At 38.2% G+C, this 13,777-nt stretch overlaps 1 protein-coding gene across 2 annotated transcripts; it reads left to right on the top strand.

Moving 5' to 3' along the window:
* The first annotated feature begins 1,781 nt into the window (after positions 1 to 1,781).
* On the top strand, positions 1,782 to 7,766 carry TMEM254 (transmembrane protein 254). 2 transcript variants are annotated; one of them, XM_001369449.4, is made up of 4 exons: positions 1,782 to 1,955; positions 4,896 to 4,999; positions 5,209 to 5,268; positions 7,158 to 7,766. In XM_001369449.4, exons 1-4 carry the CDS (start codon positions 1,866 to 1,868, stop codon positions 7,276 to 7,278), a joined length of 375 nt encoding a protein of 124 aa, XP_001369486.1. In that variant the 5' UTR covers positions 1,782 to 1,865; the 3' UTR covers positions 7,279 to 7,766. The 2 variants fall into 2 exon arrangements, with proteins under 2 accessions (XP_001369486.1, XP_007478533.1); XM_007478471.3 differs by lacking the exon at positions 1,782 to 1,955 and adding an exon at positions 2,104 to 2,261.
* The last annotated feature ends 6,011 nt before the right edge of the window (positions 7,767 to 13,777 follow it).

Below are 13,777 nucleotides of genomic sequence, written 5' to 3'. Positions count from 1 at the left end.
CAATAAATACATGAGCCCACAGGCCCAGCAAAAGCTTTTACCACTCATCTTTCTTCCTGACTACTCTCTCTCTCTCTCTCTCTCTCTCTCTCTCTCTCTCTCTCTCTCTCTTTCTCTCTCTCTCTCTCTCTCTCTCTCTCTCTCTCTCTCTCTCTCTCTCTCTCTCTCTCTCTCTCTCTCATGGAGCAGGCCTCTGGCCATGCTCCATCTTTCTCCTCTATTGCTCTAATCTCTATCATTAAGCCGTAACAGTCCGTGTTAATAGCATGGGTTTAAGGACTGTGGCTTGTCTCTATAGATCTCTAAGCTCATTACTGATGCCCATGATGTTATGTTGTGGTCTTCTCACTGTCTCATGTATCCATGAAGTGGAAGGCCGGAGCTTAAGTCTTTGGAGCTCGATTGATATATGATTCGATGTCTGGTCTCTTTCTTGCCATTCCACCGGCTTCAGATCCTTGGTTCCCCCAGAGACAAACCTCTATCTATCTTTCCTCCTTGGGGGCGAGGGTTGCTGGCCAATCTCTCGCCTCACAACAGATGCCACAATTTGTTCAGTCATTCCTCAATTGAGCGGCATCCCCTCATTTTCCAATTTTTGGCCACCACAAAGAGCACAGCTATGAATATTCTTGTACATGTCTTTTTCCTTATTATCTTTGGGGTACAAACCCAGCAGTGCTATGGCTGGATCAAAGGGCAGACAGTCTTTTAGTGCCCTTTGGGCATAGTTCTAAATTGTCCTCCAGAATGGTTGGATCAATTCACAACTCCACCAGCATGAATTAATGTCCCAACTTTGCCACATTCCCTCCAGCATTCATTACTTTCCTTTGCTGTCATGCTAGCCAATCTGCTAGGTGTGAGGTGATACCTCAGAGTTGTTTTGACTTTCATCTCTCTGATTATAAGAGATTTAGAACACTTTTTCATGTGATTATTAATAGTTTTGATTTCTTTACCTGAAAACTGCCTATTCATGTCACTTGCCCATTTATCAATTGGAGAATGACTTGATTTTTTTGTGCAATTGGTTTAGGTCTTTATAAATTTGAGTAATTAGACCTTTGTCAGAGGTTTTTGTTATGAAGATTGTTTCCCAATTTGTTGCTTCCCTTCTAATTTTGGATGCATTAGTTTTGTTTGTACAAAACCGTTTTAATTTGATGTAATCAAAATTATTTACTTTACATTTTGTGACTCTTTCTAAGTCTTTCTTGGTTTTAAAATCTTTCCCTTCCCAAAGGTCTGACATGTATACTATTCTGTGTTCACATAGTTTACTTATAGTTTCTTTATGTTCAGGTCATTCACCCATTCTGAGTTTATTTTGGTGTAGGGTGTGAGGTGTTGATCCAAACCTAATCTCTCCCACACTATTTCCCAATTTCCCAGCAGTTTTTTATCAAATAGTGGATTTTTGTCCCCAAAGCTGGGGATCTTTGGGCTTGTCATAGACTTAGACAATTCTTTTTGAGCTGCTATTTTCAGATCCCGTCCCTGCCATGGAATCCCAGGCAAAACTCCCAAGCATGTATTTTATGGCTGCTTTTCCTCAGTGGGTCTAAGTTAGGTTCCTCCACATATCCTCACACACACCTTCGTGCATGCCTGTGCATCTTGCACATATGCGCTGTGCTCATGCCTGCCTATGCTTACTATATAGTCATGCCTGTTACATATGCATACTACAAGCCTATGTTCATACATCTATGAATGCGTGCCTGTTTATGCAGAGGAGGAGGCTCCCTCCTAGTAGTTTTCGCATGATTCCTAGCCCCGCCCCAGGCCCCTCCCCTTCCCTTATCGGCCCCTTTCTCTCGGTTCGGCACGGTCAGTTCAGGGCAGTGCAAGGCCTGTAGACCATGGAAGCAGCGGGGAGCGGTGCGGCCTACTTCAGGAGAGGTAGCCTCTTCTGGTTCCTGGTCATCGTGGTGTCCTTAGGTTACTACACGGTGAGAATGGTTTAGGGGAGTAAGGCAGCTCATTAGGGAGTTGCGCAGGCGCATTCTACCTCCCTTACTTTTTCCTCCTCCCTCCCCTCTTCTCCCCTCGCCCTAGCCTCTGCGCAGCTCCCTCCAGTCCAGGAACGGGTTAGTCCAATTTTCCTTAGGTAGGAGGGGTGGGAGGCGTGGCCTGCACTGAAAGTTTTCAGGATGGAGGCGAAGAAGGAGAAAGGTTCCAGGGTGCCTGGCGTTTATTTCAGGAGGGGCAGTCCAGTGGGCATGGTGATCACTGCCATAGGTTTCGGATACTTCGCGGTAAGGGTTGGTGAAAAATTTAAAGTCGTCTGAGCGGCGCAGGCGCCCTGGTTTCCTCTCTTCTACCTCGAGATTTGTGTACATGTGATTCCCTCCTCTTCTTCCCTCCCCTCTCTTTTCTTTCCTACCTCTTCCGTCTCAGTGTTGCCTAGGTTACTAGAGACTGGCTGCAGAAGGGGCGGCGGGGCTGGACCTGCCTCAATAGTTGGGTAGCCCGGGATGTAAAGAGACTGACTTAGGAACGAGAAGTTTGGAGCCTCTCCCTGCCGCTGGCTGCATGATCCTGAACCTGCAAGACCCTTTTATGCACTTTGTAGATATTTAATAAATGCCCGTGACTTAACTAATGTGGCTTAACTGAGTTTCCCCGCATGTGTAAAAATGGGAGCACCACTTGGAATACCTGTCTAACAGGGTGGTTGTGAAGAAATTGATATGTCAGCATTAAATTATGCAACAAGTATTTATTAAGGGCTAAGCTAGAGGGACAGTATAACTATTCTTAGGGTTTTTCCACTTTAATTCGGGACACAGCCTTAAAATTCGGTGTAAACCATTATTGTGGAGGCAACCCTCTTCCTGCCTGCTCATTTCTTTCCCTTGTTCCTTACATTATAGAGGTAGCTACAGGTTTAACCCATTTGTTCTCAGCGCTCATTGCTGGTGATAGTCAGATTAGGAAAACAACATACATGCCAACATAGCTTTATGTGAGTAACAAGTTACTAATACAGGAATTCAGAATATGAATGAATAAAATCATTCATTACATGCTTGCTATATGCCAAGCACTGTGCTAAATGAAAAGTATACAAAAACATAAGTGAGGAGGACAGTTCCTATCCTTTAGGAGCTTACATGCTAATAGGAAGAGACAAAATATATGCCCTGTCCAGGAGTAGTGGCAGAATTTATTCAGAACTTGAAAGGGTGGGATGGGATAAGGTTATTCCAGGGTCCATGAAGCAATGGGGTGGGACAAGATTATTTGAAGTTTCCTGAGGCAACTAGAGAGGTGATGAGGGAGAAAGGTGAAGAACTGTTTGCAGCCAGCTTATTTGCAGTAATTGGCTGCACATGAAGCAAGAGTAGAGGAAATTTTATTTAGAAAATCTTCATGGAGTACATAGAGTAGGGTTTTGCAAAAAAGGGGTATAATGAAATAAAAAGTAAAGGCATATCATGAGTAGGATCACTGATTATGTTAAAAAGGAGAAAGGAGAGAAATAGTAGACAGCAGTACCCAGAAAGCAGGTGGGGCCAGATTATGAAGGGCTTTGAATGCTATGCAAAGACTTTGGACTAATTTATATAATAAGTCCCAGGACTAGAGTATAGGAATATTTTTGTTATGTCTTTAGTTTTGAATTGTAATAATATTTGATGGAATGGAATTTTACTTGTGAAGGATAGCTGGAAGTTCATGTTAGGACAAGGTAGTATTTGTGGATGCACTCTCTTCTTTTTACCATGCTTTAGGAAAGCTCTGTGGAATTTCAGAGGTTATTTGAATAGAGAGAAACAACATGTCTAGCAGTTATAAAGTAGTAGGGGTAGATTTTAAGTTAAGAATTGAATTGAGGGCTGAAGGAGAGCTATATAGAGCAAGATGAATTCTAGAATAAGCAACAATCTTATGTTTAGAAGGACAGAGATTCTTGAAATAACATAAATGAGAAACAGTTACAACATTAAGCTTAACTTATTTATCTTTCGATACTCCAGTCTTATAAATGGGAAAAGAAAATTAAACATTGAGTCCCTACTATATTTAGAGCACTGTGCAAAGTTTTATGATTCATGTACAATCTAGATAAGATATAAACCCAGCTTTCATGGATCTTGTAGTCTACACAGGCATTAAGACACCAGTAGAAGCATAATGTTCATGGTTATCTTGATGGTGTGCCAGAGAGAGAAAAATTAAATACTTGGTGAAGCTTGAGGGTGGAAAAGGTCATTATAGGTAAGAACCCTTGGAAAGTTTCATGGAAACAGCATTTGTAATATGAAAGTCATGAAAAGAAATCTGCCTAAGTCTACAACTACACTTCTGGAAGGTTATTTAGTAGCATAAAAATTTTTTTTAAACCCTTACCTTTTGTCTTAGTGATACTTATAATGCTTATGATACTAAGTATTGGTTCCAAGGCAGAAGAACAGCAAATGGTTAAGTGACTTGCCCAGGGTTACATAATTAAGAAGTATCTGAGGTCACATTTGAACCCAAGACTTCTCATCTCTAAGTCTGTCTCTCCATCCTCTGAGCCATTTCGCTGTCCCAGTACCATCAATTTGAATAGTTTGGATCTAGCTTATCATTTTCAAGTGTCCATTTTTCTATGGGTACCTAGATTTCGAACCATAAACATAGTGTTCCCCCTTTGCTAGGTTTTGGGAATTTGGGGCAAAGGAGCTGGGAGCCTGTGAATTTTTTTTCAGAATTTCTGTAGTGATCTGCTTTGTGTTGGCAGAGCTCAGTTTGCTAGCTGTACTTTGAAGTACAGATGATAGGCAATTTCAGCTTTGTAGAAGTGGGATTCTTTTACAGCCAGTCTCCTAAAAGAGAAAGTTTCCATGGCTATCAAGTGACCTAACGTGTATTCTGTTCTTTTTCGGTCTGTTCTCTTTCAGTGGGTAGTCTTCTGGCCTCAGAGTATCCCCTATCAGAAACTTGGACCTCTTGGGCTCTTCACTAAGTACTTGGTGGATAACCATCTGGTGCTTATACGTAATGGGTAAGTGAGATCTGGAAAAAATGACCGTAGAGTATTTTAGAGAAACTCAGGGAGATCTGGAAGTCCTGTATCTCTATTCATCTGCATTTTAATTTTGGACCAACAATTCTATTTCACAATTAACTAGCATCTTTCCTTTTACATTTCTCTGACAGTGTTCACTTATAGGAAAGAATCTGTCTAAAATCGGCTCTGGCTTTCTGTTTTAGGTATTGGTTTGCCTGGTTGGTTCATGTCGCAGAATCCATATATGCCATGATTTTATGCGCGTAAGTGGTTGGGATTCTTCTATCCCAAATTCCTTCCTTCCTTTTCTTTAATTCATTGAAATGGGAAATAAGCCAAATGAAAGCAAGCTATTCATTTATGATTCACTGTAGACTCAGGGTTTCATGGGTAATTCTGTAATAGAGATACTTTATGTGACTAGAATATCTAGTTTTGAAAATCTCTTGAAATTCTCAAGTGACTCAAGAAATTAAGGACAATTGGTGCTAGCAGATTTTATTGATAAACTCTCCCCTGATCATCCTATATCTCAGTTTATTGAATTTTTTTTTTAACTCTCACCTTCCATCTTAGAATCAATACTGTATTGGTTCTAAGGCAGAAGAGCAGTAAGGGCTAGGCAATGGGTGTTAAGTGATTTACCCAGGGTCATCCAACTAGGTGGCCTTAGGCCACCATTATATTGATTTTAAAAGCACATACTAAGGTAAATATGAAATTACCCCCCAAAATTCAAAATGTCATTCATCTAAATATTTTTTTCTGTCTTCACAATGGCTGGGAAAATACAAGATGGAATTAAATCCCTGACTCTAGAAGTGTTGCCTTCATTTAGCTCTTGATAGAGGAATTCTTTTTTTTTATTTTTATTCAGAATATTTTCCCATGGTTACATGATTCATGATTCCCCCCACTCCCCTTCTCTCTTCTCCCCTCCCAAAGCCAACAAGCAGTTCCACTGGGTTACACATGTATCAATGTTCAAAACCTATTTCCATGTTATTCACATCCCTATTGCACTATGTGGTCAATCATATATTTTTCTAATGCATTTCTGGTTCCCCAGTTCTTTCTCTTTAATAAAGGAATTCTAACTGGTGGCTGTGGAAGCCAATTTGCTTGTATGGAAACGCTGCCTTTATAATAGTAATAAATAGGCAAGACTAGGTGAGATACAGCTTGTGAAGTGTTTTATAACAGTAAAGTACCAAGTAGAAGGAATAATATGATATAGCAGGAAAATGAATCAGTCAACAAACAGTTATTAATGTCTGTGCCTACTATATGCTAGCTGGGGATAATACAAAGAATGAAAGGATCCCTGATGCTGAAGGTGCTTTCAAAGTATCTGGGAGATAGCACATAAATGCATAAATGTCTACAAAATAAAGGTCGAGGGATCCTGGATTTAGAATCACAAGACCTCTGTTCTAATTGTGGGGCTGCTACATCCTACTTCTGTGACTATATGACTATGGGCAAGTCATATGTCTTAGAGAATCTGTTTTTCTCATCCTCAAAAGAATCAGTTTAGACTGTTTCTCAGGTTCCTTTAGAATTTCAACCTTATGAACCTAAATATAAGTTTTGTAAGATATATCATAAAATTCTATTTAGTACTTTAACTACAATTTAAAATCATTTATAATAAAGAAAAACTAAAATGCAACACTATAGCCTAAATATTTTACAAATTTTGAGAAGGTAGGAAGGACTGTCCACATGAAAAAGACCCTTTTTACATGAAAAACAGTTCACAAATCATATTAGCAGTGCTTCTAGGGATTTTAGAAACTAGATTATTTTATTTTTATATAAATAACATATTTATATATAATTATTTTATAATTTATTATTATAATTTATATAAGTATATTTATATAATTCTTATAAAATTACAAACTAGGTAATTTTCATTAAATGCACATTTCTTCGCTAGAAGTAAACCTGCTTGCATAAAAAAAGTTATAAATCATTTTTTGCCCATTGAGCTTGTTTTTAAGCACTGAACATTATCAAGTGTTTCAAATACTGGGTCAAAGAATCCATCTTTTGCTTGATTTTCTTTCACTTCTTTTTCTTTTTTAATAAGTCCCTACAAAATGAAAATTATCATGTTTTTAATTTTGTCTTTTTTTTTTCCATGCAGTAAAAAAGGTATCACAAATGGCCAGGCTCGACTATTATGGTTCCTGCAAACATTCTTCTTTGGGTTTGCTTCTCTTTCCATCTTAATTGCATATAAACCACACTATCATAAAAAAAAATAAAGAAGAAATTAAATGTGTTTTTTTAATACATTGCTATTTTGTCCATTTTTTTTTTACTTAGGATTTTCCTAATCATTTTGGAAAATAACTGTATTGGGAACAGGTTGAATTTACTTGTTTTTGTCTGGCCTTAAAACTCGTTGATCATTATGTACTGTAACTGATTATTTTCAATACCTCTGAGCAGAGGCTACTTTACCTAGTTTATTGAGTACCAAGGAAGTTCAACTGACATTTAGTGAATGCTCCTTTCAAGGCTTTCATAATTGAATAGAAGATATAAAAATATATACAATAGTCAGTTAACACTAATGAGCCTGGTGAAATGAAGATGAAATTCCCTTTTTTTAAAAAAATTCTCAACTTTACAAGCACCAAATGAGTATTTTCATGTATATTGTGGAACAGAGGAGAGCATTGTATATGAAACTGTGAATTAAGCTTGTTTTTCTTTTTAATCATGTAATAAATTCAAAATGTAAATTTCAGAGGCTCTGCTTGTTTGTGATTTCCTTATGAATTTCTTTCTGTTTTCATTTTAGGGATGGGGAGAGAAGTCCTATCATTTCCTCTCTTCCTTCCTACCTCTTCTTCCCTATTATATAAAATTTAAAAAGAAAACTTATCTTGTGTTTTGGAAGCAATAATAAGTATTAGTTTCAAGGCAGAAGAACAATAAGAGCTAGTAATAGGAGTTAAGTAACTTGTCTAGGGCCACACAGCTAGGAAATATCTGAGGCTAGATTTGAACCTAGTTCTTCCTGACTCCAGTCTTGGTATTCTAGCTTTTGTAATCAATGTACATAGTCAGGACAAACAGATTCCTGTATTGACCATACAAATATGTAGGTCTCATTCTGTACCTTGTACCCATTACTTTTTTCTAGAGGTAGGTGGCAAACTTCATCAGCCATCTTCTGAAACCATGATTAATCATTGTGTTGATCAAATTTATTAAGACTTTCAAAATTGTTTCTCTTTACAATGTTGTCATATATATATAAGTTATACTCTGGGTTCTGTTCATATCACTCCACATTAATCTGTCTGTCTTCCTAGTATTCTCAGAAAACATTATTTTCATAATTTCTTAAGGTGCAATTGTATTAATTATGCATTATATCAATGTCCCAGTTGATGGACATTCCTTTAATCTCCATTTACTTGCCATTGCAAAAAGAGGTGCTATAAATATTTTCGTCTATATGGGTCCTTTTATTAAATCTATTTCTTTTTTTTTAATCTCTTTGAGGAATATGCCTTAGTATTTCTGGATCAAAGGTCAGGCACAGTTTGATGAATTTTGGAGTATAGTTGCAAATTGCTTTCTTGAATGATTGGACCAATTCACATCTCTATCAGCCATGGAAAAGTGTACTCATCCTCCCTCACTTGTCATTTTCCTTGTTATATCTATCTATTTGTGTATGTGTGTATAAAACAAGGAAAATGTTTATATTTGCCCATCTGATATTTGCAAGGTGAAATCTCAGGATTCTTTTATTTTACAGTATTAGTGTATGATCATTGTTAGCTTGGATTGTAAGCTTGAACAGAATTTTAGAGCCTTTTAGTGTTATCTTCATTCGTATTGTTATAATCCTAATGTATATAGAAGAGTCCTTAACAGTGGACAACAATCATCCAACTTTGGAACTTGGGAAATCTCCAGTGAGGTCTGGCCTACTTCTTCCTGAGGCAGAAAACTTGTACACAATTGACACACACACACAAAGATTTGTACACAAATCTCAGAGGGATCTAATGGTTAGAAAATATTTCTTTACATGGAATTGAACAACTTCTTTCCATTTTCCTTCTTTTGCCTTCCTTCTTGGACAAGTGGAATAACCTCATCCCTCTCCATACAACAGCCCTTCAAACTTCAAAGACCGAAAAAATTTAAATACTTCCCTCTACTGCATTATTTCCCTGCTCCTGATTATGGCTCTATCATTAATAGTCATCATCTGCTTCCTTTTCCTCCATTAATCCTCACCTTCAATCAGTAGACAGTGTTTCTCCATAGTCTTCCTTTTCTTCTAACTGCCAAACCCTTAATTTAGACCCTTGATAAATCTTCTTGAAACATCCCATTAATTAGATCACCCTTTCTCCCTTAAAAGTTTCCCATAGGGGGGCAGCTGGGTAGCTCAGTGGATTGAGAGCTAGCCCTAGAGACGGGAGGTCCTAGGTTCAAATCTGGCCTCAGACACTTCCCAGCTATGTGACCCTGGGCAAGTCACTTGACCCCCATTGCCTAGCCCTTACCACTCTTCTGCCTTGGAGCTAATACACAGTATTGACTCCAAGACGGAAGGTAAGGGTTTAAAAAAAAAAAAGTTCCCCATAGTCTTCAGAATAGAATATAAACATTTCATTCTGTCATTCGATGATCTAACCCTTAGTTCGTTTTCCAGGCTCCAGCCCTCCCTCATAATGTTCTTATGGGAACACTGCATTTCAGCTATTTAGAACTACTTCCTATTTCCTAAAGTGTTGTCATACTTTCCTGTCTTTGCTTACAGAGTAGTTGAATTAAATCAGTACTTTAAATTCACAAAGTGTTTTATATACATTATCCCCTTAGATCTTGAAATTGTAACCTTCCCATCTTTGCCTTTTGAAAGTTTACCTTTCCTTCTCAATTTATGCTATCTCTTACTTCACAGATATCTCCAGCAGCAAGGAAATGAGTATTTCCTTCCCAAAACTTCTATATCACTTACTTTGTATTATCCATATGGATAACAACACACACACTTCTGAATATTCAATTTGTATGTATTCATTCATACCTAAATCTTATCTCCTCTACTAGATAACAAACTCCTTAAAGAGATGAAGGACAATAAAGGCAGCTAAGTGCAGACCATTATTACTTGAAAGAATTGAAAGATATGACTTCCAGGCCTATTCAAATGTGACCTCAGACACTTGCTCAGGCTATGTGAACCTGGACAAGTCACCTAATCCTCATTGTCTAGCACTAACCTCTTTCTGCCTTGAAACTATTAGTTTCAATACATAGCATTGATTCTACAAAAGGTGATACATAGCATTGATTCTACAAAAGGTAAGGAGGAAGGAAGGAAAAAAGGATAAAAGAGAAAGAAGGAAAAAGGGGGAAGAAAGAAAGGGAAGGAAGGAAAGAAGAATGAAAAAAGAAAGAAGGAAGGAAGAAGAAAGGGGAGAGAAGGGAAGGAATAAAGAAAAAAGGAAGGAAGAAAAGGAAAAAGGGAAGGCAGGAAAGAAAGAAGGAAAAAGAAATGAAGGAGAGAAGAAAAGAGAAGAAAGGAAAAAGAAAAAGGGGAGAAGAAAGGAAAGAAAGAAAAAGGAAAGAGAAGGAAAGAAGAGAGGAAGGAAGGAAAAGAAAACAGGAAGGAAGAAATGAAAGGAAGGAAGAAAAATAAAGGGAAGGAAGAGAATGAAAAGAAAGAAAACATTTTGAAAAAAAGATCACAGGAAATGATTTTATTTACTTTTATAACATGTAGTTATTATCAAGAAGTTTCACAAGTTAGTCTGAACAAACTTCCTGAGGTTGAAAATGGAAACATCTATTGCTGTGTGTCCATGGAAAATTTATATTGCTTTACCCAGGAAAACAAAACAAGACAAACAAACAAACAAACAAAAACAAAAAAAACTGGCAGGCACAGAGGTGAAGAAAATAAAGTAGAAAATGGAAATTGTACTGGCATCCTCAAATATTTAAAAACTTAAAAAAACCCCCAAACATTTAGCATTAGTGCCTTCTGATGGCAGATCAGATGAGCCAGGGGACCTAAAGCACTACTTAAAGAATCTGAAATAACAGAAAGACTTATACCCTCTGTCTCTGGGATCTATTTGTCTGACGGCTAGGTTACAGGGCAAAGCTACTATAATTGAAAAGCAAAAATATTTAGTCCACTGCAGTTTTTCTGGGTCATTCCCTCTGCCTTCCTATTCTAGTATTCAATGCCTGAATGAGATTTCTTCTTTCACTTGCCCTGCAGAATAAGGATTTTCCTTATCTCAGTAAAGCAGATATTTATCTTCTTCCTTGGGGGAATATCCTTTAATCACTATGTCTGAGAATGACATTCTTTTTTAAAAAAAGTTTATTTCCTTAAAGAAATACTTTTGAAGGGAGCTTAGCCCCAATAATTCTTACCTAATTTTTACTCCTCTTCTGCCTTGGAATTATTATTCAGTAATCATTCTAAAATAGAAGGTAAGGGTTTAAAAAAATAGATTGAGATATTGGTCATAGCCTTTTCAAGTTTGGAAGGGACATACAAGTCAACTAGTGCCCAAAGTTATTTAAAAATTTCCCATATAGGGGCAGTTAGGTAGCTCAGTGGAGAGTACCAGGTCTGGAAATCAGGAGGACCTCAGTTCAAATCAGACCTTAGACTCTGAGCAAGTCAGTTAACTCAGTTTGCCTAGCCATTGCCCTTGTGCCTTAGAGCTGTTACTAAGACAGAGAGTAAGGGTTAAAAAAAACCTTGTATTCCTCTGGATTTCTCCATTATGCTTCAGAAACCTGTCAATCCTGCTGGATCACTTTAGTCCTGAAACACACTTTATCATTGGAAGAATGGAGAGCTCCTTCCCCAAACTCCATTTAAGGAGGGGGCCCAAACAAACCATTTCTTCATTTCCTGGCCCACTGCACTTATCTGTACTTCTCTGTCTCACCACACTAGCCCTTTTATTTTATTTTTTAAATTTTATTTAGTCAATTTAGAACATTATTCCTTGGTTACAAGAATCATATTCTTTCCCTCCCTCCCTCCCCTCCCCCCACCCCTTCCCATAGCCACTGGGTTTTACATGTGTCCTTGATCAGAACATATTTCCATGTTGTTGATGTTTGCACAAGGGTGATCATTTAGAGTCTACATCCCCAATCATATCCTTATTGACCCATGTAATCAAGCAGTTGTTTTTCTTCTGCGTTTCTATTCCCACAGTTCTTCCTTTGAATATAGATAGCATTCTTTCTCATAAGTCCATTAGAATTGTCCTGGATCACTGCATTGCTACTAACAGAGAAGTCCATTACATTTGATTGTACCACAGTGTATCCGTCTCTGTGTACAATGTTCTCCCGGTTCTGCTCCTCTCATTCTGTATCCATTCCTGAAGGTTGTTCCAGTTCACATGGAATTCCTCCAGTTTATTATTCCTTTGAGCACAATAGTATTCCATCACCAACAGTCTTAGGAACTACAAGCCCCTGGGCATGATAACAATCACCCACCGTCAGTCCAAGACCCACTTGTTATGCTAATCATCCCCCTGTTATGGTAATCTAGCCATATTATTGATTAACAGAATACCCTATCCCAAAATATTGTCATCCCCCATAAAGTAACTCAACTATGACTGCTTAAACCTATATAAACTCCACTCTGACTCTGACTCTTTGGAACTCACTTGCTGAGCTTCCCCTAGCGATGCTAGTAATAAAGACTTCCCCTTGCCTGAATTGCATTGCCTCTGTGTGCTCCTTTGGGTGGTCTTCCACCTGGACCCTAACAATACCATGGTTTGTTCAGCCATTCCCCAATTAAAGACACTACCCCTTTTATGGTCCCCAACTTTTCAGCTTCCCTGTGGGTTATCTCTTCCCCCACCTTAAATTGTTAACTCCTAGAGGGCAGAGATCATCTTTTTTGTATCTTCAGTGTTTAGAACTGTGCTGGGCACATAGTAGATGTTTAATATATGTATATTGAGGTCAGGGATTGCCCATCTTTTTATATTTGTATTCCTAGCATTTAGCATAGAGCTTGGCACATTATGGCACTAAATATTACAGCTCCAACTTTGTATTCAAAATAGTAAGTCCTTTATTAAATTTCTCCCATATATTTGAAAGATCTTTTAAAAATAGGGGACTATTAACTCACCCAAAGCAAAGGTGTTTACTAACATGACAGTCCCTCCCGGACATGTATTCTGGAAAGAGAGACAGAAAGACAAAGACAGAGACAGAGGAAGAGACTGAAAGAGAGATGGATATAGTGGAATGAGCTAAAATCTCAGTGAAAAATACCAAGAGGAGGTAGTATGGAATGGCTATCTTATGTGGAGGAGGAGTGAGAAGAAAAACTGCCATGAAGTAGGGGAGGAGGGGGTGGTGGAGAGTGGGTAGGACTAGAATCCTATTCATATCAGACCTGGGAGAAAGAGAGAACAAAATACACAATAAGGAGGATAAAAATTTTCTTAGTGTAGAGAGAAACAGGAAGGAAGGGGGATGGGGAAAGAGAGGGGGTTGGGTTAAGAGAAAGGAGGACCAGAGGATAAGAAAAGGGAGGGAAAGAAGAGATACCTGGGGCGGGGGGAAAGTCCCTCCTAAAACCTGGAGTATACTTTCCCACAAATACAGCAAACATCCATGAGAAGAGTGGGAACAAGCAGGAAGTATGTTAATATCTATTGAGACACACATTAGAGGCCACTTGTCCACAACAATTCTGGTCCTCCAGGGTCTCAATGTCTA

The sequence above is a fragment of the Monodelphis domestica genome, chromosome 1, assembly GCF_027887165.1.
Source record: "Monodelphis domestica isolate mMonDom1 chromosome 1, mMonDom1.pri, whole genome shotgun sequence".
NCBI classification, from domain to species: Eukaryota; Metazoa; Chordata; class Mammalia; order Didelphimorphia; family Didelphidae; genus Monodelphis; species Monodelphis domestica.
This window is presented reverse-complemented; position numbering and strand designations above follow the sequence as displayed.

Coding starts and splice junctions, on each gene's coding strand:
- TMEM254 (XM_007478471.3), top strand. CDS start 2,157: ATGGAGGCGAAGAAGGAGAAAGGTTCCAGGGTGCCTGGCGTTTATTTC. Junction 2,262..4,895: donor TAGGTTTCGGATACTTCGCG/GTAAGGGTTGGT, acceptor GTTCTCTTTCAG/TGGGTAGTCTTCTGGCCTCA. Junction 5,269..7,157: donor TATGCCATGATTTTATGCGC/GTAAGTGGTTGG, acceptor TTTTCCATGCAG/TAAAAAAGGTATCACAAATG.